The sequence below is a fragment of the Delphinapterus leucas genome, chromosome 1 (genome assembly GCF_059928025.1).
Source record: "Delphinapterus leucas isolate spDelLeu-1000000601 "Yukka" chromosome 1, BTC_Dleu_Yukka2, whole genome shotgun sequence".
Classification (NCBI taxonomy): domain Eukaryota; kingdom Metazoa; phylum Chordata; class Mammalia; order Artiodactyla; family Monodontidae; genus Delphinapterus; species Delphinapterus leucas.
The window spans coordinates 150,333,974-150,361,938 of NC_143129.1; the positions used below are offsets into that span (position 1 = coordinate 150,333,974).

At 49.1% G+C, this 27,965-nt stretch overlaps 2 protein-coding genes across 4 annotated transcripts in view; both read left to right on the top strand.

Annotated features, from left to right (window-relative positions):
• Nucleotides 1-26,949, top strand: part of BEND5 (BEN domain containing 5) — a 47,757-nt gene extending 20,808 nt beyond the window's left edge. For 2 of the 3 annotated variants that reach the window (XM_022575644.3, XM_089923049.1), the window contains 3 exons: nucleotides 11,667-11,815; nucleotides 17,740-17,953; nucleotides 26,773-26,949. In XM_022575644.3, the coding sequence (XP_022431352.1) occupies nucleotides 11,667-11,815; nucleotides 17,740-17,953; nucleotides 26,773-26,930 (521 nt within the window). In that variant the 3' untranslated portion in view covers nucleotides 26,931-26,949. Of the gene's footprint in view, nucleotides 1-11,666; nucleotides 11,816-17,739; nucleotides 17,954-20,676; nucleotides 22,566-26,772 lie in introns of all 3 variants that reach the window. The other variant, XR_002644821.3, reaches the window with a different exon arrangement.
• AGBL4 (AGBL carboxypeptidase 4) overlaps nucleotides 1-27,965 on the top strand; it is a 590,265-nt gene that overhangs the window by 354,314 nt on the left and 207,986 nt on the right. The window lies entirely within an intron of this gene.

Here is a 27,965-nt window from a genome sequence, read left to right on the forward strand (position 1 = left end):
GGGAAGAAAGGCTTCCTGAAGGAAGTGACTTCTAAGCTGGAGCCTGAAGGATGCATTTTTGTTATCCAGGCAGGGGTGAGAGGGTGGGAAGAGCAAGGAGCAATCTAGGCAGAGGGTACCTCTCTGAGACTTGGTGTTCTCGTCCGTAAAATGGAAATAATAATGCCCGTCTCACAGCATAGGGATACACAGCATACTGTCTGGCATTCTGTTGATGCTGAATTACCATTAGCTCCTTTTTCATACCATTTCGTGGAGGGGCTAAGACAGAGACTGATTTGTTTTTTAACTCTTGATTCTCCTAACCAGTAATTGGCTGTGTGACCTTGAGTGGGTTAACCAACTTCTCTGCCTCTCAAGGTCTTCTATCATAGAAGAGAAAAGGAGTTACATATGTATTTGTTCATTCAGTCAGTCAGCTCACATTGACCACATGCTTTCTGGGCTTAGGGACTTGGGGAGATACAAAGAAGACTAAGACATTGGAAGCTGGGGAGGGCGTAGTGATGGAGGTAAACATGTAAGCATGTGATTGAAATGCAGTGTACCGAATTTTGGGGAAGGGGCTAACATTTGAAGGTGGAAGGCTCTCTGATTGAGTCTGGGAAAACACCCCCTGCTGTAACGGCTCCTGCACTGTACACACCCCCAAGAAACCTATAACAAGGCAGAGAAGAGCCAGAAAGGGACTGAAAGACCCTCCTTGATTCTCAGCAGCACATTCCAGCCTGGGGTTGATGCGTGGCCTGGGCTGCACCATCCTTGCCCGCCCCCTGCGCCCAGCTCAAGCATTGCTCTTGGAGGCCTCCCCTTGTGTATTTTCTCCCTTCCACCTTGCCAGGGGCCCCATCTCAAGGATCTTTGTCCATCTTGGGTGCTGGATCATCCACAGGTCAGGGATGCTCAGTTTTAAAAAGAATCAGTGCTGACTTCCCCAGGCATTGGGATCCTACAGTCCTTAGATGGGAGAGGGCAGAGAGCCAGAGCCTGACCTCTTGAGCCCGAGGGGCACCTCGGAGTGGCGAGCAGGTCCTCTGGCAGTCAGGAGTTGTAATGGTGCAGCCGGTGGAGGGTAGGGGCAGAAGGGCAGGAGCAGCAGCAAGATGGTATAAGAAGCTGTTGGAGAGACTTCGCTGGCTGACTCACTTCTTCATTTGAGTATTCATTCTTTCATTCATTCCACAAGTAAACACAAGATGGATTTAACAGAAAAAATTCTCTAGAACTTGGAGCCCTGGAGTTGTGAACGAGCTTAGACAGGATATAGGGTGTTGCCCTCACGTTGCTGGTGAGGGAACAAGCCCAGAAAGTGCCTCAAGCCTATTCCCAGGGGTCTCCTGACAGCTGGTCCTGGGAGCCTCTCTCTGGGCCCTTGCCCACCATGACCTTCTTTAGCCCTTGGACTTCACTGTCAGTGATGTGGGGGTGACCCCCTCAGCCTAATCCTCCCAAAGGACATCTCTCTGTAAAGTAGAACTTTCCTTCTGTATGACCTTAGCATGGGAGTCCGCCCTCTCTGATGGGAAGGAACCTCGTTCTCTAACCCAGAGAGTCCCTTTGCTGGGAGCCTCTGTCGTGGTGTCAAAATTAAAGGAAGAAGCATATGTAAAGAATAAAGCCCTGTGACCAGCATATTGTAAGTGTTCAATAAACACCAGTCTCTTTCTCCTTTCCTGCCCTTTCCTGTTTGCCTTCTCCCAAAGAAATAAGTGCTGAGGACACAAAAAGCATGAAGATCTTCTACTTTATAAAGTACAGATTCATTTGTGTGTATGTGCATTCATTTATTCTTTCATTCATTCATCATTTATTAAGGGCATCCATTGTGCCAGGACTGTGTCAGGTGCTGGAAATATGTTGATAGAAAGTCCCTTTATAAAACATTCACGAGCCTAGGGTGAGAGTGGTGTTTATTAAACCAGGGCTTGGCAGTCTCAGAGAATTCCAAGGGGGTGAGGGGTAGCAGAACAGTGAAAGCCAGTTAGTTGCAAGGCTCTGGTATATGAGAAGGAGTGAACTCTAGCGTCTGTCTTGGTTTCCCCTCAGCCAGATCCCTTGCTCTTAGAGGTCAAAGACCGAGGCTTAGACGTCACCCTCAGCTTTTAGCACTCTAAGTACCTCTTAGATAGTTAAAATCGTTCTGGTGTGATTCAGGTAACATTAGTTCAACTGAGGCCGAAAAGGGCTCTGTGAGTGACAGAGAGGAGGAGACGGAATCCCTGCCTTCAAGTTGCACACACAGCCCGAAGCGGGGCACAGCCCTGTACACCGGACAGAACAGAGCAAATGCTGTAGCTGCAGGGGGAGGCATCTGATGGCTTTGGATTCTGTGTGCGCTTTGTAGGGAATGTAGGTGGAGATGATGAGCTCTGACCAGAAGAGGCCTAGATAAGAAGGAGAATATCAGTAATTCACATGTACAAGACACTTCACAGGCTTCAAAGACCTTGACATTTTTATCTCATTGGACTATTCCGATAGCCTTATTGCAAGGCCAGGTAAGGATTATTATCTCCATCTGAGAGAGGAGAAGGCAAAAAGAAGAGATAATGTATGCCCCCGTCGGCCAGATCACAAGCTAGTTGAAACTTTTGAAGGAGAAAGCCGCTGTGGCCCGCAAATCTGTCCTGCCTCTTTAGAGCTGGGTTTCTATCACCTCTGTTCCCCTCTGGGCTCGTGCCTTGTGCTCCGTCCAAGGTCCGTTAAAATACCAGCTTTGATCTTGAAAATCCTGCGTGGCCTGAGCTGGACTCTGAGCACGGGTCTCTGACAGTGCCTTTGAAAAGGCAGCTGACGCCAGCCAGTGCCTCCTGCCGGCTCCCCTGTGCTGGAGGCACCGCGGGCTTTAGCAGCAGGTATTAGTTGGATTTGAATCTTGGCTCTAATTCTTTAACTGCGCAGCTTCAAGCAAAATGATTTAACCCTTCTCAGCCTCTGTTTTATCCTCTGTAAAATGAATATCTTAATGCCTACCACATACAGGCCCGGAGAGCATGGTCAGTGACTAAGAGCCTGCATGGGCCCTGAGGCCAGAAATACTGGAGTTTTGAACCCTGGCTTTTCCGTAGTCTGATTTTGTTACCTTGGGCAAGTTACTTAAAACTTCCTGGGCCGTAGTTTCCTCATCCAAAAAGCAAGGTCAATGCCAGTACCAACCTTTATGATTCTTAAGAGAATTAAATGAGCAAATGCATGAAAAGACTTCCGCCCAGGGGCTGGCACATAGTAAGTGCTCAGTGGGTCCAGCATTAATGATGTAGGATCATTTGAGGATTCGCATGAGATAATGTGTATATGATGCTTGGCACGCCATAGGCAATCCCTGTCCTACAGCAGAGCACAGATGTGGTTGTCTTGGCATATCTTAATCTTTGGTCAACCCCTCCTGTCTCCTGGAGATTGCTACTTTCCCTTGTAAGTCCTCAGAAATCATATTTGAATCATCTATTTTATAGGTACGCCTGGACTTGATTTCAAGCTCACTGGTCTGTGGTTTATTGAACTCTCCCTCTTTTCCTGGGCAGAATTCCAGTCTTCCTATCTCCAGTCCTCAAGCACTCCTTTTGACCCGCTTGATTCTTCAGACATCACTGTTTATGGCTCAATTTTCTCTTTGTCACGGCTCTCCTCCTGGGGCCTGTTCCACTCAGAGCTCTTTTCCACCTCCTCCAGCCTTCAGTTCACTCTCACCAATACACAGGAGTGCTCACAAAAGTTGGGCTTTGAGAGAGGGCTAAGAGGATGAGTGGTATCCCCGTGACCCAGGAGGTCCACAGCCTACCACTGCCTCACTTACTGATGGAGTGGGGCCCAAACCGCTATGCCCAGGGCCTCCTAACCCCGGGTGGCAGGAAAAGGTCTAGCAGTGAGAACTGGAATTGTTTCTCTTAAAGGTATTGGCCATCTCCCACTTTGAAGGACTTTCTGCACTCTTGACTGAATCAACACATTAGCCACAGTTCATCCTAGATTGTTCTAAGAGCTGATTTCAGAGTGGCAGGACAGTCCAGGACCCTCCTTCCTCTTTTTCCCTAGCGTTCATTTCTCTGGGGCAATGGGGAGGGGGCTGAGGGACAACTCCAGGCTGTCCCTTTGTTCCTGCTCAGGGAGCCGGCACATGCAGGAGTCACTGGGCTTCTCTTCATTGCCAGAACAGGACTGTGCTTCCCACTTGAAACAGGGCTTTGCCTTGCTGGTTGTGGGCTTCGGTGTGGCTGTGTGGCAGGCTTGTTTTCCACTAGCTTTGCCAGTCAGAGCAGGTGGAGGTGGGAGAGATGGGGAAGAGATGGGGAGAGATGCCCTTATTAAGGGCAGTGGCTGACCCCTCTGAACGCCTGCTTTGAGCCTGCCGTTAGGTGCTTTCCACACAGAAAACAACCTCAGCAGTAGATAGGATCATCACATGAGGATGCGGGCTCAGAGAGCGGAAGTGAACGTGTCCAGATGACAGGAGAGCCTGATGGAGTTATGAGAGAGGCTGGCTCATTCAGGAACCACAAGTGGTTTCTGACTGGACTGCGCAGAGGAGAAGTAGGCAGGAGGGACAGACAAGGCTGTAGAAGCGGGTGAGAGCACCTGGAAACTGCCCCGTGGCGCACAAGGGCTCCTCCCCACTGGAGTGGCCTGGGGTGCAGTCCCTCAACCTCGGAGTCACCCTCTTCCTCTGAACCAAGCAGATCAAATCGTTCCTGCTCTTGAAGGGCTCATGGCCTGAAGGCAAGAGCCAGCAAAGCCAAAGCCATGGATTGACTTGCTTGGGAGATGTCAGCCGTGTGGTGAAACTCTGCCCCCCCCACCCCCGTAACTCCTGCCCGCAGGTGCTCACTGTGCCCGTGGCAGCCCTGCAGGCTTCTGAGGGCGGCCCTTACGCCGCCTGCCCCACTTATTCCCACCACAACCCCTCAGTCTTCCCACCCAGCCAGTTCTGGTCCAGAACCAAAGGCCATGTCATATGCACACAGTGCCTGTCTGGCAGGGCAGGCCCGTGATGTTCCGCGTATCCTTGCCATTTGGATGCTTCCTGGGTCCAGACAGTTGGGCGGGGAGGAAGGTGGAAGAACCATAGATGAAGAACCAGCCCAGCTTTGGCCACCAGCTGGCAGGGGGTAGGCTCAGAGCTCCTAGAGGTGAGATGAGTCCTGGTGATACCCTCTCCTCCCAGCTGCCCCCCTGCACGATTGTGGATCTTCACAGACACCCTAGGAAGGTGAGAGAAGGTCAGAGATGAGCTGAGGGTGTCCCACAGAGTGGGCATTACGTGAGAAGCCCGTGCAGTCCGAAAACTGCAGTCAGCCGAAGAGGTGTAGGGAAAGAGCAAGTCTTTGGGAGTCTAACAACCCTGAATTGTTTGACTTTCAGCAAGTTACTTTACCTCTCTGAGCCTCTACAAAGATAATAAGATAGATTTTGCGAGACTGCCATGAGGATTAACCTGTTTCATTCAACACATGTTTAATGAGTGTTCGCTGTTGGCCAGGGACATCGTGCTGGGTGCTGGGGATATAGCCTTGACTAGGACGGTAGCTGTCCTCAGAGATGGTAAACAAATAGTAACTTGACACTGGCGTGTCAAGATTAAAAGGTTTAAATAATAGGTATTTCAATGGAAGGTACTAACAAAGAAGATGTTCAGCCAGTGTTGGTCACCTTTCCTTTTCAGGGAGAAGCAAATATGTCCTTTGAAATGGGCATCTACAGTTCCTCACAGTGGGGAAAATACCTTGACCCCCACGACTGGGGATTTGGGCCAGGTCCTGCCACCCCAGTTTTCCTGGTCTTCTACCCCATGGAGAGGGGGCTCTCTAGGTCCATTCCAGCTCCGCTCTGTGGTTCTGACTCCCCGAGGGACCAGCCCCACTGTGAGGGCACCCACATGAGCTGCAGGGGTTTTGTCCGACCCAGTACCTCAGGCTAGAACAGCCTCTCCTGCCTTTGTCCAGCAAAGCCTACCCCAGCCTTCACGCACAAAGGGCCCTCAGAAAATGGGGAGGGATGGGGGAAGGACCCAAGGAGCTGTTGCTGATGGGGATGCCATCCCCCTGCCTGACCAGCCCTCCACCTTCCCTAGACCTTATCACCCATCAGGCTCCAGTCGGAGCTCACGTCTTCCCTAAAGCCTTCCATGATCCCGGAGCCAGTGGGGACCTCTCCCTCCCCAAACCTGTGCAGATCATCATGCTGCCCACTTCCTGGTCGGTCAGTGAGCCTCCATTATGTGCCGCTTGCCTTCACCATATGAAGATAACTACCCCACCCCAGCCCTCCCAACCCGTTCCAGGCCCCAGCACAGAAGCTGGTGACCGTCCTGCTGAAGCCTTCCTAGTCTCCTCAAGGTGTAGCACCCTGTCCTTTGCTTCTGTTCCTGTCTTTATCCTTACCCTTGTCAGGATGGTAATGATCTGTTGCCTGTCTCTTTCCACTGCTGGACTGCACATCACTCAAACCCGCCTAACCCAGGCCTGGCACTTAGTAGGTGCCTAGCAGATTCTCACTGAAGGAATGAGACCACATTTGTCCCAGCCCTCACTGGAAGCACAACGGGGCTAAGAAACAGATGCGTAGCTATGGCAGCAGGTGAGAGTGGCCGGTGCCTTTTGAGAGGGGATGCTGGGGCCCACAGAGGGGGATCCACCTGCCGCTGTCTCTTTCCAAGGCCTTCGTGTAACTACCTCCTTCATTGCTACTAGCTGTTCCCGTGCTCAGGTCCTTTCAACAAGTGTAACCATCGTTTTTTTGCCAACCCAGTGTGCCTCTGCGCTATGGCGGGGCTGCTTTACGTATTTTGACCTGATTCATTTTGCATTTAGGAAGAAACTAGAGTTATACCTATAGCAGAGAAACTTCCTATTTACTTGCAGAAATGAATGGAAGGCTTCAGTACTTTTTCTGAAAAAAACTAATATTATTAGCCTCTTTTGTTTCAGCCGAAATCAGAAATGGTATTTAGTGTCCAAACATATATTTTGAAGGTATAGGTGATTTTTAAGCCTCCTGGAAGTAACATAAGCGTTAACTTTTTAGACAGGCTTTCAGGAAGAATAGTGTTAGTCCAGCTGAAGGTAGACAAGAACAGAGAATGGTATAATTTTATTTATCTGTTGTGCCAGCAAACGTTTACCAAGCCCCTTACTGTGTGCCGCGATTCCTATTTCGTGGGAGAGGCCTCTGGGGCTTAAAAAAGTAAAGGAAATAATAGAACCAGGATTTACACCAAGTTTTCTAGCACTAAACCCAGCATTTGTCCATCAACTCACAGCAATTTGTATGCTGTGTAATAAGAGTTTTACGTGTTACATTCTCAACTTGTCCAGAATTGGGACGTGCTGTATTTGTCTCTGGGTCCCCAGTGCCTCTTCCAGGGCTCCATCTTGGTCTGCAGTCAGGGATTGTGTGATGAATGGGCTCATGAATGACTGAATGAAAAGACAAGCACTATCTTTTATACTCTTTCAAAAGCTTTCTTTACCCAGCTGAGAGGTTTCTCTTCATGGAAGGTATATTTTCTCCAAAATAAACCTGAAGTGGATCAAAAGGCTTTTTTTTTTTTGATTCCTACTCTTCCCACAAGTGAAAAAAGTTCCTTTGTTACTTAAAATATCTGCCCCAGATCGTGCAATGCCGTCTCTTAGCGCCAGTGCTTATTATTGTGGCTAATTTGGTCACGTATGTTTCAAGGAGAACAATGCCTCAGAAATTTTTAAAAGCAAAACAGCAATCTGAAGCGTTTGTTGTAATGAGATGTAAATTGCCAACATCATAGTGGAGCCTACTAAAATTTGCAATGAAGTGTTTTTTCTCCTTTTTAAATTAAAAGCACTAGAGGCCCTCCCTCCTCTCCCCAAAGAAACCACATGCTTTTTGTTCCTTTTCTCTCTGATTCTGTAATACTGAACACCCTGCTTTACTGACTGACTCATTCCTTCATTCATCTGCCATTTTCTGAGCCTGAGCCTGTGTCGGAGCCTCTGTTCTATGCCTGCCTCAGTGCCAGAGTCTCTCCAGAGGCATTATCAGGTGGCTGTTGGCAAGTCCCCATTTTACAGGTAGGAAAGCTGAGGCTCAGAGAGGTGAGGTGGCGTGTCTCAGGTCACGCAACTTGGATCCACACCCAGGTCTCCTGACACACCCCTTCCAAGATGAGCCTTTGGTTGGTCTCTCCTCCTTGCTGAGGCACCATCTGAGGCACCAGGTACCTTCTGTATACAATGCCAGAGGAGGCAGTTGAGGAGAGCTGTGCAGAGGGGTGGGATAGGGAGGGGGGGAGGGAGACACGAGAGGGAGGGGATATGGGGGTATATGTATACGTATAGCTGATTCACTTTGTTATACAGCAGAAACTAACACACCATTGTAAAGCAATTATACTCCAATAAAGTTGTTAAAAAAAAAAAAATCCCTGGCAGCCACCAGGTATTTTAAACAGTGCTGATCGGGTACATTAGGAAATAGTGTTCCTTGAGAGCCAGAAGATCCCAGTATGATAGCCTCAGTATTTGACAAAACTCTGTTGGTCCCTGAGGAGGCCAGCACAGGGGAGCATAGCATGGGTGTGCTGTGGAGTGCAGGCACCTGCTCTGGGCTGGGCCTGTGCTAGGCACTTGGGGCAAAAGAAGACCAGCAGTGCCCTGGCTCCCAGGGACTAGCAGTGACTAACTGAGCACCCAATATGACCCTCGTGTGGGGGAGGGGCAGTGGGGGAGAGCCACTGTTTACTGAGCACCTGCTTCGTGCCAGAGTCTGGATTAATCATTTCATATGTAACTCGTTTAATCTTCAGTCTGGCCAAGTCGCTGTTGTCATCCCTCCTTTCAGGTGAGGCAACAGAGTCAGAAGGGTTAAGTAATTACTGATGTGTAAAATTGCCTGTCAGGGATTGAATTGGAACCAGGCATTGTGTGGAGCCCTGGTCTCTGACGTAAAAGGACGCAGTCTCTGCCTGCCCTCAGGCCTCACGGTGGTCTAATGAGGGGCAGGCATAGAAACAAATGAGTGCATCTGATTATCATGGGGGAGGGGAGCGTCCAAAGGACCTGGTTAGGCCACTTGGGAACGGAGTCTCGGAAGAGGGGACCAGCGGAGGGTGGAGCCAGAGAGGTGACCTTTTGCTCTCAGCCCTTGCTCTTTCTGATGTCCCTCACTTGTCCCCCTGTAGCCATCTGAACTGTCCGTTCCCTTGGCTAGATGTTTCCAATTTCTATTTCACAGCCCTAGCTTCTACTTGCACGGCTGCAAACAGGTTTCAGATACTTGGCAACAGCTTCCCTCCTACCCACCCCGACCACCGCCCCCAAGCACCTCCACTCAGCAGCAGGGCTTTATTTCAGGATCTCTCCTCCAGCCCACTGAAGCCTCTTTCTTGCCCACAACTTTCTCTCCCCTCTCATGTTATGAAGAATTTACTGAGAGCTTGCAACGTGCCAGGCCTAGCCCTAGGTGCCAGGATTGCAAAGAGAGTAAAACTTTGCCCTTGAAGAGCTTCACAGTTTGATGTGGACAACAGATTGGTCGATGATTGCAAGTACAACTTGCTGGAAGTATTTACAATTTAGAGACCCCCTACTTGGTAGTGATCAGAGAAAGGCCTCACGAAGGAGACATCTAAGCTCTGTTCTGCAGTCTGACCAGGGGCTTGGCAGGCAGATGAGGGGGCGTTCAAGGCCAAAACAATAGCACATCCAAAGGCTCAGAGGCTTGGGACAACACAGCATCTGGGGGACGTGAGCAGTGTCAGGGGAGAGCAGGAATTGAGTGTCAGAGGTAGAGAGGAAGCTGGTTATTCTGGGCCTTCAGGAGGCTATCTATGGTGTGCAACTTAATCTTGAGGGGAATGGGAGCCTAAGCCAGGAAGGACCTAGTCGTGAGTAGATCTCTTTAGCAGCCGTTGTGGAGATGGATGGGAGAGAACTAGACAGAGTCAGAGCTGAGATGGATTCAATCTCTTCTCCAACACCTTCCCCTCATAGAAGGAAAAGGAGGCTCCAGAGGAGGGAGGCTATCTTGCCACAGATTACCTGTGCTCCAGTGGCTGCATGGACCACCCCCTCTCAGCCCATTCCTTTTTCTGTGTTGCTGAATGTCAGAGCAGGAAGAGACCTCAGATGCCAACTTGGCCAGGCCCTTTTGGGGAAACTGAAGTAATTACTTCTTCCCTGATCTAAGAAAAGATCAAATGCTCCACTTGAGTTTGCTTATATCTCAGAAATGCAACTGAGATCTCACACAGAGAGAAGATAAAGTTTGGCATCTGCTTCTGAAACTTTAGAATTATTCATTCGTTCTTGTCATTCTTTTATTCATTTAACAAACATTCAGAGAGCACCTCCTCATTCCAGGTGCTGGGGACAAAGAAGAATAAACCTTAGGCCCAGCTCTTGAGTAGGTCACGCAGAATGGGGAGATGGTCTCCCAAGATGAGCCCTCCTTTTTTGTCAACGCTGTGCTACTCCCCAGCCATGCTGCATTCAGCTTTGTGTGTTCAAACTTAAATATTGGAGACTGCAGAGATCTGTCTTGCAGGTGGCAGCGGCCAGCAACTCAGGAATGATATTCTTGTTCTGGGAAGCCCTGTCATGAGGAATTTTTGTAACAAAATCACCAATACCTTCCCGACCACCAGCCAAAGCAAGGGCGTGGCAATTGAACATAGAATTACAGCCAGATTGTTGGTGAGGGCTTTAGTACACAAAGAGCTCTGTCCCAAGTGGCCCGTATGGTAGGGATAAGGGAAGGTTGGACCCTGAAACCCATTGGTTACTTAAGTTATATGCACAGCCCTGGGGACCGGCTTTGGCAGTAGCTGAACTTCTGCTCCCATTAAACCCTGAAGTATTTGCATAGGGAGAATTTCCAGGATGCTAAACTCTCCGTTGGCCTTTGGAGTTGCTCTCCTGCAAAAGTTAATCTAGTCATTTGGCCTTATTTACTCATTTTCATCCTGTTTCTCTGCCCTTTGGTAATCAAGACACAATAGGCGATTTGAAAAATAGTCCATCATTTTTAAAAGCTAATGGAGAAGAAAATATCCCCCTTAGAAAAACCACCACCATTTATCTAGCTGCCTTTCACAGTTTAAACCATGCATAATTTGTGTTCATTGCATTAAAATAAAAATCAGGGTAGCTGCTGGTTCAGGCAATCAGGGGCTTAATCTGTATTGTATTTTAATTTCTTGGTTGAAATGCTCCTGCCTAGATACTAGGTCTTGGTGGGAGGGGGAGGCCTTTGCATTTCTCCCCGCCCCCCACCGCTTTCCTATCTTCTGCTGTGGCCTACTTCGCATAGGCTGCAGAGATGGGGTTTTGGCAAATACACAATTTGCATACTGGAGTCATTGCCACCCGGTCTCCACCCCAGTCTTAACAGGACCTCTTTCCTCTGCAGGAAGTCGAGTCCCCTGTGTTTTCATTCAGACAGTGACACCCTAGAAGACTGCTTCTCATTCATGCTTAATTAGCTTCTCGTCCATTCTTGTCTTCCAGTTTTCTACCTTTTCCCGTGACATTCATACCTCATATTATTTTCAAGCTTGGGTTTAAGTGTAGTCCAATGGACAAAAATAAGCCAACATATTTTTTGTGTGCCGCTATGTGCTGATAGATGCCTAGTTAAAATATTTGCCTTTTCTTTTCCTTGGAGTTCTAGACAGATCTCTTTTCTTAACTGCCTAGGTCCCGCCATTGACTTGGAAAAAGTAAAGTCAGAATGTCTCGAGCCCGAGCCGGAGTTACGGAGCACTTTCAGTGAGGAAGCAAATACGTCGTCCTATTACCCCGCTCCTGCACCTGTCATGGACAAGTATATCCTAGACAATGGCAAGGTAGTGTTTCAAGCTCACTATCCATTCCCTGCAAGTGTTGGTTAGTCAGTGTGAAGATGGAGAGTATGGTGGGAGCTTCCCGAGACACAGCCTGGCCAGTTGGCCTCCTGGCCTAGCCCTGAGTGACTGCTTCCAGAATCCATGTGTTATAACTCGTGGAGCTTTACTAGGACTTTTTCTTTCTCTCTTCCTTTTCCTTTTTTTCTTTTTTTTTTGGTAAACATTGGGCCAAAGCAACTGTAAAACTAAACTGACATTTAAAAATAGCTTATTAGTGAGAATGTATTTTAAAATGATAATGCAATGAAACCAGATGCATAAAATTTATAAGGTGATCTAGAAACATCTGATTTACAGATATGGATACGACTCAATATTTATCCATTCACCGTTTACCAAGTACCTATGTGTTCTAAGCCCCGCCCTAAATGGCAGGGATACATGGGACTTCCCTGGCAGTTCAGTGGTTAAGACTTCACCTTCCAGTGGGTGCGGGTTCAATCCCTGGTTGGGGAGCTAAGATCCCACATGCTCGTGGCCAAAGAACCAAAACATAAAACAGAAGCAGTATTGTAACAAATTCAGTAAAGACTTTGAAAATTGTCCACATCAAAAAAAAAAAAAAAATCTTTAAAAAATAAATAAATAAATAAAATGCCAGGGATACAGAGGTGAATGGGACATGCTTCTTACCCCTAGGCTGCTTTCAAGTTGTACATTCAGCGTGGTTAGCCCACAGTCCTAGGACCACATATAACTCCTCACATTTTTTTGTAAGACTCTTGAAAAAATGTTATGAAAGAAAACTTAAGCAATGTTAGTAGTTATATTAGTACAGGGGTGAAAAGTAATGGAATAGCCTTTGGAAGTCTTAAAGTCACATGGTGATATAGTAGCAGGGCAGGGAGAAGACTTCTAATATTCTTCCAACATCCAAATGAATTCGTCTTGGAGGAAATATATTGGATCCCTTTGTCTAGGCACTGGTCAGATGCAGTTTTACTGTAATATTCTCTGCTACCACGGCATACATTGCAGACCTCACCTCTCCTTCTCCCCAGAGACTCATCTGTGTCAGTCTGTTTTTCTTGCCTTATGCTTCAAAAGGTCTCTGTTTACCCAGTATTGTTCCCCAGTGGGTTGATGAGAAAGAAAAGGTTGTTTTATTTGGGTTTGTCCAGATACATCCCTGCAGCTGGCCAGACTGAGCCAAAGCAAATAGCCAAAGCTAAGGAAATGAAACTTGTTAGTCTTTCAGGCTCTCTTGGAGATGCTGCCCTCATCTCCGTGGAGCACTTCCTCCCCCCAGAGGGCCAAACCATAGGCCCATTTCTGCCTTGCCTTGCTGCAGCCAGCAAGCTTTAAGAGTCTGCCTTGTAGGGCTTCCCTGGTGGCGCAGTGGTTGAGAGTCCACCTGCCAATGCTAGGGGACACGGGTTCGTGCCCCGGTCCAGGAAGATCCCACATGCCGCGGAGCGGCTGGGCGCGTGAGCCATGGCCGCTGAGCCTGCGCGTCCGGAGCCTGTGCTCCGCAACGGGAGAGGCCACAACAGTGAGAGGCCTGCGTACCGCAAAAAAAAAAAAAAAAAAAGAGTCTGCTTTGCAGGTTAGAGGTGGCATGACAGAGTGGAAATAGGCAGCCTGGAGCCTGAGTTTAAGCTTAGCTCTATCTTTGTCCTACCTGTGTGACTCTGAGTGGGGTTTCCCTTCTCTGGGCCTCAGCGTCTCTGTCTGTGCCAGGTGGGATCAGATGAATGCTCTCCATAGTCATTAACAGTGACTCAAACTGTGTGTCTAAGTTTGGTGAACCTTTCCCAACTGAAGATAAAGAAAAGACTATTCTGTCTTTGTTGACTTCTTTTTAGTCATGATCACGTTGTGGAATGACTATAGACTTTTTCTTAAAGTAGCTTCTAAGAGAAATCTTTTTCTCTCTTGTTTTGAAGACCGATGGACAGTTTCTGAGCATTATGAGGGTCTCTTTTGCAAAGGATCATTTTTCCTCCAGGAAAATGGGTCTCTCAAAGTTCATTTAATTTTTTCACTCTCGAGTTGCTCAACAAATCTTTAAAGTGCCAACTTTCCTTTTTCGTCGATTATTGCCAGCACTTTGCTATCAAACTAACCTGCCTTCTGTTTGCAGCTAATTTGCAATCAGAGAAATGTATTAAGGGAGAGGAAGGAAGCAGACTTACTGGAAATGGATGGCAGCTTCCTAGAACAGCAGTCCCCACATCCCAGAAGCAGCCATCATTGTTCTTGGCTCTGCAGTCATTTCTGACCCTTCCTTCTTTCTGCCTTAATCTCTGTGCTGCCTAGAGCATGGGGAGGGGATCCATTTCCTAGCAGGAAACTGGTTTTGTCCTAAATAACATTTCACAAAGATATTTTTTTGATCAAGTCCCATCCCACCAGTTGCCATACTTTTAATAACCTCCCTTGAAAGCATAAGGCTAACATTTTGGTCACATGGGGCTTTATGTGAATAGGGCTTGCCATGAAAGCTACTTTCTGATTTTGCTAAAGTGCATTGCTTTTCTTTGTCTTAAGATATTTTATTTCAAAAACTCGTTGAATCATAAAGCTGCAAAGACCATTAAAGTTTAAATAGTCTAATTTATACATGGGATAGATGGGGAAATACATCCAGAGAAGGGGCTCGTCTATAGTTATACAACAGATCAGAGGCAGGCAGGCAGGAACTAGAAGCCGGATCACCTGGCTTCCAGGTCAGTGCTCTTTCCAGTCTGTTCTGCACCCCTGAAAATGGGGCATGACACGGAGCTTTGTTGACCTCAGGAGCCCTTGTCCCAAATGCCCCAACCTATACCTGTGATTGGTCTTATCCAGGGCCACTTCTTTCTGTGCTATAAAATTGGCCTTGTATTCGAATGCATGTCAGAAAATATTTTCTTCTCCAAGGAACAGCAGCTCCTCAGAACTGAAAGCCAGTGACACTAAGACATATTAAATACGTGCATCAGTTTCTTACTGCCTTGTGTTCAGACTAGCGCTGATCGCTTTGTAGGAGGCAAAGGAGGCAAAGCCTCGACCTCTCCCCACAGAGACGTGGGGCTGAATCAGGTAGTGAAGCCTCTCAGTAGGCTAGAAATTCAGAAGGGATAGAGCTTAGCCCTGGAGAAGTGAAGGAGGTTTTCCTGCACTGGGGACCGGGGCTTGAAAGACTAGCAGGCTTAAGAAGGCATAAGGGAAGGCACTCATCCCTGGGTGGGGGAGAGGCATGAGCAGAGACGTGGATGGGGGAAAGAAGGCAAAGGAAGTAACAGTTTCTGGTTGTGTGCTGTCCTCCTGACGTTTGACTCATGTTATCTCACTGAATCCTCAAAACAGCTCTACGAATTAGGTGGTGATCTGCCTGTGGTATAGCTGAGAAAAGTAAGGTTCAGAGAGGTAAAGTGACTAGCCCAAGACACCCAGCTATTCGGTGGAAGGGCCAGGATTCACACAGGGCTGGAGACTCTAGAGCCCATCCTCTTTCTGTTACCTACCACACACTGGAAGTAGGAGGAAATGAGTGAGCTTCGGGACATCACTGAGTGATGGACATAGTACGATTAGCAGGTTGAATGGAAACAGGATTCTAGAGGACCTTTAATGCCGCCTGAGGAGGTTGGATTTGAGGTGACAGGAAACTGGGAGCCATTCAAGATTCCAGAGGGTTAACATAAAAACACAGAGTTGAAAGACTGCGGAAGTCATCTAGTCAAAGAAGGAAAGCTATGTTTTAGGGAATGAATCTGGCAGTGTTTACAGCGTGGGTTGGAGCGGGCAGGGACTGGAGGCAGGAAGGCCAGCCCGTGGCTTTTCTCCAGGTTCCCTGACTGCAGTGTGAACTGCAGTGGGCGCTGGCCAGGGCAGTGGCCGGGCAGGTACAGAGGAAGACTCAAGAGGAAAGCCATCTGAATACTGATCTGCTTTGTTTCCACCCCCATTAGCACCACCGTGACACTGGTGGCAGCAGGAAGGCCGGGAGAGCATGGGCTGCAGGGTCATAGGATTTGATTCCAGAATGTACTGATAGTATGTCTTAGGAAAACTAACGAGTCCTTTTGAATCTCTGTTCCTGTCTGTAAAGTAGGAGTAATTATTTCTACCTATTTCCATCTCTTAAGGTCATTATGAGGATTAACTAAACTGAGAGTACAATACCTAGTTCACTATAGGTATGCAAAAAATATTAGTGTCCCCTGTCTCTTGTAGAACATTGGCTAAGATAACTGCCATTTCTCTTTTAATAACAGTACATTAAAAGGTTGTAGGAAAGCAAGGCTCAGGTTAGAAAAGAGCAGAGATCTTTGGAAAACTGAAGTTGTCCTCCATCTCCAAGGCTTTCTGATTCTGCATTTAACGTAACTCACACCCCTTGTTTTCCCCTATCTCAGGAAGCTTGCGTGGGTAGCCCCAGAGAGTCATCCAGGGAGGTGACTTGGGGTCCAGCAGGGAGCAGCAGGGAACTTGTCCCCAGTATGCCTGATCTGGCACACAGACTGCCCACCTGCAGTTCAGACTGCAGAGAAAAGGCCAGACTTGACCTTGGGTCTATGTTGCCCAGCCAGCCCCAGGCAGCGCATCTCACTCCAGGGTTACTGATCTTCCTGAGTCGTATGAATAGATTTATAGCACCAGGGTTTGCAGCACAGGAAGGCCAGGTGGATCTGGTTACCTGATATCGTGCCTGCAGAGGTCTGAATGATCTTTTGAGCTAAAGGAAGTGAAGTTAGATATGGCAGGTAGATTGGTTACTTGCTGACATTGGTGGGTGGGCTGTGTTAGAGTCGCTGGCTGACCTGTCTGCCCATCTGTGCGTGCCCACCTTGCTTTCCAGGCCAACCTTCGGTAGAAAGATCTCCAAACATGGGTCCTGCTGGTCTGCCATCAGTCTGGGTGTGCGTGCTGTCTCTCAGACTAGACTCTCCTGAGATGCCTCCCGACCATGCGACGTCGATGACCTACAGTCTTTCTGAAGACAGGGACCTTGGCAGGGACTTTCCATTCCCCTCAGAAAGTTTACCTCATCAGTGGCTTCCTCTCCTCCATCCCCACAGAGGCCATTTCCACCCTCCATAGACTCAGCAGAAACACAACATAAATAGCAATGTCAAAGTCAAAATTTCATTTTTTTAAATGATTAATGTTAGCAAATGGTCTTCAAGTTGTTAAAAGAGCCAGGAAGGGGGAAAAAAAAAAATCTCAAACCTCATCGCTAGATCATTCTGGGACTTTTGCATTTAATGACTCTGCACTGAAACTTTCTGAGTGCTTCCCTTACAAAGAGCATAAGATTGTGTTTTGTTCTGTGTGCCGTCAGATCAGACCAGAGACACAGTGGTTGTGCTTAATTTGTTAAAATCATAGGTGTTCTCAGCCAGAAGGAATTTAGCTGAAATCCAACTCTCCCAGTTCAGTTCATGGGACACTGAAGCCAGAGACAGAAAGGACTTGCACAGACACACTCCGTTAGTGGCAGAGCCTGGACGGTTTCCCTCCTCACTCCACCTGCTGTGGTTGTCACACCTAGGAATTACCTAGGAAGCTTTAAACCATCCTGACAACGAGGCCCCCCCCAGATGAAATAAATCCACTCTGCGAGTTCAGAGTTGAGTGACTTTCAGCTGTACCTTTCTCAACCCGGTTTTTCCACCTGAAATGAAGATAGGGTCCCAACGCCTTCCTTCCAGGGTTGCTGTGAAGATTTTGAGATAGTGGATATAAAGCCGTAGAATAAGGCCTGGCACGTTACAGGTATTCAGTAAATGATTATTTCCCTTAAAGAAAGTTAATTAGTGTTTATGGAACAAATCCCTTGCAGTTGTGCAGCAGTGTCTTTTAAAGGACAAGAAAAATTTCCAGCTCCCATCCTGTCCGACTAAACAGGTGCTTGCTTGTGTTCTTATCCCTTTCAGGTCCATCTGGGAAGCGGGATTTGGGTTGATGAGGAGAAATGGCACCAGCTACAAGTAACCCAAGGAGATTCCAAGTACACAAAGAACTTGGCAGTCATGATTTGGGGAACAGATGTTCTGAAGAACAGAAGCGTCACAGGAGTTGCCACAAAAAAAAAGAAAGATGCAGTCCCTAAGCCACCCCTCTCGCCTCACAAACTAAGCATCGTCAGAGGTGGGTCCCGCACTGGAAATGCAGTGGCTGAGGCACCGCCCTTTACTCTGTCAGGAATGTGTCGGGCACATTTCAGTTCAACAGACACCTACTGAAGCTTCTCCATGCCAGGCCCCGGGCTGGGCATGGGGACACAGGAGCAGATGTGGACCTGGTCCCAGAAGAGCTCACATTTAACAGGGCAAATGAGCTGTGGACACAAGTACAGTTCAAGGAGCTAGCATGCGAGAGGGACAGAGAGGGGGTTCTCAGGAGGGGAGGAAACCCCTAGCCAGAAAATCAGGGAAGGGTTCCTGGGAAGGGGGTCACTGGATTGGGCCTTGAAGGATCCGTCAGATCTGGAGATGCAGATGTGTAAAGAGAGGTACTCGGGAGGCAGAAGCATCTGGAACAAAGGCGTCGGGTTGGGAAAGGAGTGCTGCTGTGTAGACAGCCTGAAGATGGAGGCTAGGGGACCAGTTCTGGGGGGTCCTAGCATCGTGCCTGGAGCACTTAGTGAGGTGCAGACCAGCTGAGGGTCACTGGATTCAGCTTCTTTTCTGGGGTTTGGGAGGGGTTGGAGGGAAGGCAGAGAGACAGGGAGTCGTTTGTAAAGATAGGGCACTGGCCTGGACTCTGATTTTCCTTCCCTCCTGCCTTCCTTTCTTCCTTCCTCCCCTCTCTTCCCTCTTCCTTCTTTCTTTCCTCTATCTCCCCCGCCCAGTCTCCATCCATTCACGAAGCCCTTATTCTTTGCCAGGCTGTCTACTGGGTATGGAGGACACAAAGGGGGATAAGACACAGTCTCCATCTGCAAGGTGCTTACAGTCACATGGGGAAGATGAACACGAGAACAGATAGTTACGGTACAGAGAATACAAATTATGGAGACAGGCAGGAAAGTACATGGGAGCAGGGAGGACATAGTAATTGCTAATTGTTCTGAGCGATCACTACGTTTCAGGTTCTGTTTTTTCTATGATTCTGTGTTAAAAATTCTTTTACATATATTAACTCATTTAATCTTCATAACACATAACACTCCTTCTGTTGGCTGCCGGTATTATCCCTGTTTTAGTTGCAGAAACTGGACACAGAGATGTGAAGTAACTTGCCCAGATCGCACAGCTTTAGGGGTAGAGCCAGGAGTCCGAGCCAGGAGGGCTGGCTTCAGAAGCTGTGCTCCTAACCACTAGTCTCTTAAGTGTCCAACTGCCATGTTTTGATGAAGAAAGCAAGACTCAGTCAGCATGTACATTTCGAACAGGCCATGTGCCAAGTTCTGGGGCAGACAGCAAGTATGTCCATGAACAAATCAGATAATTTCAGGTACTGATGAAAGGCCGTGAAGCCTCATCGAGCGATACAGTAGCTGTGTTGGCTGGGGTGGGTGGAGAAGACCTGCCTGAAGCGGTGCATTCAAGCTGGGAACTGGATGTAGAGGTCAGCCCTGTGCAGGTCTGAGGGGTGGTGAAGCAGGCAGAATAAAGAGCGGGTTCAAAGGCCTGCATGCTCAAGGGGTGAAGCAGCCCTGGGGCACTGCAGAGTCATGAGTGAGGGGATACTGAGATCAGGCCGGTGGGCGAGAGACGGTCTTTTAGGGCCGTGAAGGCCACGGTAATCGGCTTGGATTTACCCTACCTGCAGGAGAAAGGTAGTGGAGGTCTTCAGTGGGAGCGACCGAATGGGAGGTCAGCTAGGAGGCTGCTGCAGTGGTCTCGGGGAGGCATGACGGTGCCATGGACTATGGTTAGAGCAGTGGAAACAGAGAAAAATGGCCAGATTTAGGGTGTATTTTGGAGGTCGAGGTGTAAGGACACAGAGAGATTAGGTGACCAGCCAGAAGTCCAGCTACAGGGTTTCAGAGCCTGGATTTAAGCCCACCCCCACTGACTCTGGTCCGGGGCTTGTTCCGTAGCACAGCTGCCCCCGTTGCTGGCCGATTCATGATGACCTGATTTAGGCAGACACTTATTTTTAGACGAGCGGAGGTAACCTTTAGTCTGCCCACTGTCTGAAAAGGTGGAGCCTAGTTTGGGAGGTCGCCCTGAGAAAGCGTCCTTCCTGGGGACACAGCCCTGCCTACCTGAGAGGTGGCTGACCTCTAATTCTGTTACGCTTGTTGGGCTGTGACTCAGCAGGTCCCAGGTGCCTTCCAGTGACCGGCTGCCCTCCCGTTGTCACGCCGTGGCGTCACATGATCTGCTGTGCGTCTGCCTCAGGCACGGGTCTGACTGTGTCGGACTCACCTCCACGTCTTCCTTGCCTCTCGCACAGGTCCTGGCACACAGTGGGAGCTCAGCCGCCGAGGGCTGAACAAGTGCCACGCTGAGACCTGCAAGCTGATCCCCTGACTGACTCTTCACACTGTTTCTTGCGAACTGCTTTCCTTCCATGTCGCAGTGTCTTCAGCTGAACACTCACCTCTTACGACAGTTAAGAGGGCTGCTTGGATTGTAGCTTGGAATAGTTATGTTTGAGGTGTGAGAAGAAGTTTCCATTCTTTGTTGACAAGTGAGCTGCCCCCATGGAGCCGACATGACCTCGTGATGGTCACATCATTGAAGCTCACGATTGTTCAGTGCTTTGCAGCTTCCAGGCCCCCTCCTGTCTGCTCCCAGTGCAGGGTGATGGGGAGTAGAAATTGGAACCAGGTATCGAAAGCCTGGGGTTGAGCCCCAACTCTGCTTTGCTTTAACTTTGAGCTCACCCTGGTTCTCTTATGTTTATTTTTGTCTCCCCAGGCCCAGCGCAGTGCCAGTACCAGGTAGATGCTTGGTGTGTCCATGTGTAAAGGCAGGATTCACGGTCCTTTTCCTGGCTGCCCAGTGGACCTGTAGACATTTGTATGTTCTTTGGACCCCATTCAGATGATGTCATTTGCAGCTAATCTGGTCCCCAATACTAAGGAACATTCTAGAAGAAAATACCTCAGCTGTGTGTCTTGGGGCTATTACAGGCTCACTGTCTTCAGGCCCATAGGCCAGGCCCTCCAAGTTTCCCTCACTGATCCACTCCTCCATTTTCTAAGCCCTTTTTAAACCTTCTCTACTCTTCCAGAACATGGTAGTCCACAGCTCTCTCTTTTTCAAAAGATGACCATGTCTCTTCCTTCACAGAGAAAAGAAAAAGAAATCCCACAGCTTCGAACCACCCTATCTACAAACTTCACTGGATCCCCCAGTCTTCTGCCTCATGTTTCCTTCTCTTATTTGGGACTGGCCGTTCTCTCCAACTGGATCACAGCCCACCTGCCTTCCTAAGTACCTTGTCTCTCCTGCTCAACTGGGTCCTTCCCGGCACCATTTAAATATACTTTGATCACTCATTTCTTACAGAAGCAAACAAAACACTCCCTAGACGTCACTTCCATCACCCAGCTGCCGCCATGTCTCTCCGTTCGTTTTCACATCCAGGTTTCCTGAAAGAGTTGTCTGCATTCACTGCCCGTGTGCACTGGGAACGCCCCTGCCATCTGGCATCGGCTCCCAGCCCTCTGCTTAACTCTGTCCTTGCCAGGCTTCCCCGTGGCTCCGCCTCTACCTCTTCCCTGGCCGTTTGACCTGATCCCTCCTCCTTTACTGAGAAACCCTCCTGCATGCTGAGGTCTCCTCCTGCCTGTGGCTTCGCATCCCCCCTGTGGGCTCCCCTCCCGCTGCCCTCGCCTCTGTCTCCAGCCCGCTTCTCTCTCACTCTGCAACGCTGCCCTCCGCTGCTCTCACCGTCCCCATTGCCCTCGGTGTGCTCACGGCCCTGCATTGAAATCCACACTCCTGGCGTCTTGGCTGCTGCCTGGTGATCTGGCCTCTGGTGACTCCCCTGGCCTCATCTCACACCACACTTCCCATTTCCACTGTGCTCTAACCACTGAGGCCTTCTCCCGGCCCCCTCCTGTCCCCACTGCCAGCAGTGCCCTTCCTCTGGTCTGCACATCCTGCCTCCTTGTCATTCAGAGAGGCCGTCCCCGACCGCCCGGGCTGATGAAGTAGCCCTTCCATTGCTCTCTGTCACATCACCCTCCCTAAAGTCCCTGCGGAGCACTTCTTCTTTGCTTGTTTATTGCTTGATGGTTGTCTTTTTCCCCGCCTCCATTAGAACATCAGATTTATGAGCATCTTGCTCAGGGCCAGCATATAGTCAGTGTTCAATAAATATTTGTTGAATCAGTGACTGATTCCCAAATCTATATTTGACCTCAGTTCACACTTCCACGTTCCCGACCCATACATCCAGGTGCCCACTGGTCACCTCCTCCTGGATGTCCACGTGACCCTGGCACATCTGCACTGCTCACTGCTCTCTCCTCTTCCTTCTCCCCAAAGCCTTCTGCCCCTCTGTGTTCCCTGTCTTGATAAATGACACCACCTGCCAGGGACCCAGAGAGGCCTCATTCCTGACTCTTCCACGTGCCCGCTCTCCATCTGTTCTGCCCCAAATACCTTTTAAACCGTCCACTCCTCTCCATACCCATCGCGCCTCACGTAGTCCAGGCCACATCACCTCTCCCCTGCCTTACTCCAGCAGCTGCCAGACTCTTCTCTCCATTTGTAACCAGAGTGATCTTTCAGAAACCCAGTATGATCCTGTTACCACCACCCCGTCACAGCCAGTCCCTGGTGCCCATGATTGAAGGGTAAGCTTCTTAACGTGTCGTAAAAGCGCCTTCATAATCTGTCCCCTGGCTCTAGCTCCAGCTTACTTTTCAGCAATATCCCCCTTGTTCACTAAGTTCTTACCATAATGAACTGCTGTATTTCAACAAGCCTTGTCCCCTCTCACATTAGGGAATTTGTAAATGCTATTCCTGGCACCTGGAACATAGACTGCCCACCCGACACGCGTGCTGCTCTGCCTGGCTAGCTGCTACTCACCACCCAGGTGTGCTTAGGGGAACTGTCCTTCAGGAAGCCTTCCCTGGCCTCTCAGGGTGGGGGGATCCTTCTGTTGTATGTCCCAGAGCACCCCGTGCCTACCTCTGTTCTCTTCTTTCTGTATCTTTGCCTCCCAGGTGCCGGGTCAAGCAACCCTTTAGAGCCCATAACTACTTGCCATGCCGATGAGTGAGAAGGAAATCGACTTGCCCAAGGTCATACAGCGGGTTAGATCAGAGCTGAGCTGAACTGGGCTTTCAGGCTTCCCACTGTCTCCAGGGCTTTCTTGTCTTACCAAAATACAGTGTTGATTTGTTTTTTCTTTACTAGGCAGGCAGTTTTCAAGCCTGTCTCCCATCGCACCATACACTCCCCATTTTTAGGCTAATTATTTGAGCTCGTCCAGACTGCATTTGACTGGTTCTTCCCATGCAAGCTGTCTGCTGGATTGAGATTGTTTGTATTTATTTTGTATGATTTTACCACATTTACTCGCATTTGCCATATCAAAATGACAAAAGCCTTGGTGCTCACAGGGTTGGTGAGGATTTTCTCCTCTCTGTGGTTTTAAAGTCACTCCTTACCGTGTAGCAAAGGGATGTGGTGAACGCTGACACTGCTTTAGAAAGACGAAAGCAGAAGGGCTGGAGGAGCGTCTCGCTTTAATGACAAGCTCCAGAATGGCAGTTAAACCTTATTAAGGTCAAATGACCTTTTTTTTTTTTTTTTTTTTGCGGTACGCGGGCCCTCACCGCTGCGGCCTCCCCCGCTGCGGAGCACAGGCTCCGGACGCGCGGGCCCAGCGGCCATGGCTGACGGGCCCAGCTGCTCCGCGGCACGTGGGATCTTCCCGGACCACGAACCCATGTCCCCTGCATCGGCAGGCGGACTCCCAACCACTGCGCCACCCGGGAAGCCATTTATTTATTTATTTATTTATTTATTTTTATTTATTTATTTTTTTGGTGGTACGCGGGCCTTTCACTGCTGTGGCCTCTCCTGTTGCGGAGCACAGGCTCCGGACGCGCAGGCCCAGCGGCCATGGCTCACGGGCCCAGCTGCTCTGCGGCACGCGGGATCCCCCCGGACCGGGGCACGAACCCATGTCCCCTGCATCGGCAGGCGGACTCCCAACCACTGCGCCACCCGGGAAGCCCCTCAAGTGACCTTTTGCAGAGTGTCTGAATTTTCAAATGAGCCACGGCGTTGAGTTCTGGTTAATTTTTATAACTTTTTTAATAGGACCCATTAGCGCTGTTATAAACCTTGTTAATTAAGCAATAATCGCAAATGCTCCCTTGCAGAGGGAGGCATTCCTGGCAGCTGCAGGTGATTAATATCTGGAGTCTAACGAAAGCCTTTTAATGAAGCTCAGGGGCCGCTCAGTGCTCTTACCCTCAGGAAACGAGAATGATTGGGATTCTGTGGGCGCCTCTGAAAACCTTCCTCCATCTGTACCTTTCTCTTCCTGCCTTCTCTCCAGCTCATGCCGGGGCCTCTCAGGGCCATCACACCCACTCCCCTGCCCCCTTCTCTCTCCTTTGCCTCTTTACCCACCCTGTTACCTTTCAGAGAACGAGACCTAGAGCTGGAAGAATCTTCTTAGATGATTGGATTTGACATCCTGCTTTCAGACAGTAAGACTGAGACCCAGAGAGGTTCCCACTCGAGGTGGCACAGCAACCAGGGTTAGAGCCAGATTCGAACCCCTCAACTTGGAAACAGTCCTCTGCACAGGGTGTCTTCCTCATTTGGTTGAGCTTCCAGCAGTGTCACTGCAAGTGTCTGCATCCCCCTGGCCCTGGGCTGGGGAGGGACCCCGTGTTCGGGTCTGTAGGTGAGACAGCGTGGTCACAGTTCTATGAGACTGTGATCAGGGCTTTGATAGAGGAAGAACCCAGGCGAGTATGGAAGCACTGAGGGTATAGGCAGAATGGGGTCTCCCGGCTCAACCTGGTAGGTTCCAAGCAGGTTGGATCTGGAAGAATGGGTGGGGTTTAGGCAGGTGAAGGATGAGACATGAGACCAGGGTAATCGGTAATCTGGGAGGAGATGAGCAAAGACTGACTTGTGGGATAGCCTGGAGGGGGTCGGGAGATGCAGGTGGAGTCAGCAGAGGTGGGACCTTCTCAGCTCACTCCCTGTGGAAAAGCCAACACGAGACACAGTGCAGGTTAGTGCGGCTGGAAGCAGCCAGGAAGTAGTGAAGGCCAGCTGAAAGCTTTCAGAGGCTTCTCTGTGCAAAGCCTGATCCGCAGGGAGGAGATGGTGCCCCAAAGAAAGAGGGCATCTAGCACATGCACCTGCAGCCCGGACGGCAACAGTGGGCGGGCTGGCCACGTGCCCGGGGGGGCTCAGAGTGGAGGCCGCAGGGGATCGTGCCTGTACTTACCTCCTCTCTCCAGGCCTCAGCCATGTCCCGTGTGAGTGGAGGGGTTGTAGCACAAGGCCGTCTCCGTGATCCCTCCCCAGTGCTGATGTTCTGCGTCACTAACAGCATTGCCTGCTGTGCACTGGCCTGGTACACGGGACTTTGTTTATCCTGCGTGGCAGTTCCTCGAGACCGGGTTGTCACTCCTGTTTTATAGGTGGGGAGGCTCAGGTTCAACAAAGTTAAAAATCTTGCCCACGATTACATACCCCAGTGGTACATTCCCCACCTACACCCCTAGTCCCCTTATGTCCAGAATTATTATGTCCCCTCAGGTTTCCCAAGAAAAGCATTCATTCATTCATTCAACATACACTTACTGAATCTTGCCCCTGTGCCAGGCGCTGTGCTAGGCCCTGGGAACGGACAGTGGCATATACATAAAATAACTGTAATAGCCTCAGACAGGGGTAGTGCTCCTTATAGCTTGAAGAAGGCTTGCAAAACGTTTGTTTCACATCCCTCATGGCAGCCTTAAAAAGGATCATGTGTGGTTTGTTATCCTTGTTTTATGAGGTGAGGAATCTAGGGCAATGATTTGCCTCAGGTCCCCATGCTAGGAAGTAGTCCAAAGTCCAGCTTCAGTCAGGCCCTGTCTGAGGCTCACTCCTTGCTTCATCACAGCAAACGGCAGAGTCAGTAAAAGTGGCCATCCTCAGCCTCATTAGTAAGCACCTCAGTGAGGTACCGCTTCACGCCCGCCAGGTTGTCAGAACCTTAATAATCTGACCTGGAGTGCTGTTGGAGCTATGGGGCAGGCAGTCCTTGCACACACTGCTGTTAGGGGTGCCAGGCGGCACAGCCATTGTGGAAAACAGTTTCCCAGGTATCACCTGGTAAAGCGTAGTAGGCACGCACCCTAACGCTGGGCAGTTCCAGCCTAGGCCCGGACTGAGCATTTCCTGCATGTTTGCCCCAAGAGACACGGCTCAGGGTGCCTGTAACTGCAGAACATGGGAAACCATCCAAGTATCCGTGGACGATCAAGTGGGTCAGCCGACTGTGGACTAGTCGGACAGTAGAACGCTGCTCACCAGTGGAAGTGAGTGACCTGCAGCTGTACGCACACTTCAGCACGGGTGACTCAACTGGAATGTTGGATGAAAAAAGAAAAGTCAGATGGACATACAGAGTATGGATACACTTGTAAAAAGTTAAAAATGGGAAAGGTAGCAACGTGTTATTTAAGGATGTGTGCATATGTGCAAACACGAAAAGAAAAGCAAACATTGAGGAGAGTGGTTACCTCTGGTGAGGATGGTGCTGGGGAAGGGCATTTAGAGGCTTCAGAGGGACCAGCAATGCTGCCCTGTTAAGCAGGGGCATGGACACATGGGTGTTGTATCATTATCTTTAAAGTATAAATTTACAGTGTATATCTACTCTTGTGTTGAAAAATTTAAAATACAGCCGTGCCAGATATGTGAGTTGGTGCTTTGGAAGTATGTCAGGAGGCATATTTTCCTTTCTCCCCCTTAAAGATACGTACTCGAATGTACCATTAATCCTTGGCCTTCTTGTTTCTTTTCCCTGTCTAGAGTGTTTGTACGACAGAATAGCACAAGAAACTGTGGATGAAACTGAAATTGCACAGAGACTCTCCAAAGTCAACAAGTACATCTGTGAAAAAATCATGGATATCAATAAATCCTGTAAAAATGAAGAACGAAGGGAAGCAAAATATAATTTGCAATAAACTTTGGATTTTTCATAAAGCCTTCTCGTTTTCCTTGTGTGGCGTGTGATTTGCGGGCGATGGTGTTGTCCAGATCAGACCCCACCATGCGTGGTGGTGTGTGGGCGGGGAGCCAGTAGGGTTCTGAGGTCAGCGCCTTGTTCTGAACTTGGACTTCCCACTCCAAGAAGGCGGATGGATTTGCTGAGACTCAGGCAGCATCCTGGCGCCAGTGTTGCTCTGGGGATGGTGAAAGCGCTGTCTTTCCGGAGGCGGATAAAGTGTCTCTGAGTTACCTATCACTTGGCCAAGAATTTGAGCTGATATTTTTACCATTCAAGGACTTCTATCTTTGTTCCTCTATTTTGTTCTATAATAAAGCTTCATTAATTCGTTGCTGTAGACAATCATTAGCCTCATTTATTTAATGATGGATATTAAGTGTACAGTGGAGGTGACCAGTGTCCTTTGAGGGGCGGAACATTCAGGCTGAAGGAGAGAAAATTCATAAGGGATGTGATTACTGTCTACAGATCTGAAGGGCTGTCTCGAAGCAGATTACCTTCTCTTACCTCAAAGGACAGATCTAGGACCTGTCACTCAAGGTGATCTGAGATTCAGCTTTCCTGATAATTTGAGTCAATCTTTGTAAAGAAGTGTCAGGGGGTGGTAATGTTAGATGTGGTTCAGGGTTACCTTCAGAAAGTCAGGGGCAACGTCACCTGGTGTCGGTTCGTTCATCCTATCTTGTATCTCAAATGATCTTTCAAGTTGCATAATTTTTATCTCGTTCAGTAGCTGCGTCTCTAAAGTGCCTGGTGCCCAATCAGGCAGACCACATTTGATCTTCCTGTTGATTAACACTTTCCTTTCTGTAATGCCTATGAAGTCAGTGTAGTATGTTGGAAATGGCAAGGGTTTGGGGCTGAGGAGTTTGGGTTCCAAACCTGGCTCCACTGCTTGCTTTGGACTTAGCGTAACCTCTTGAGCTTCAATTTTCTGTTCCGTAAAAAGGAGATAATATCTACTTTGCGGAATTGCAACGTTGCAGAGTTG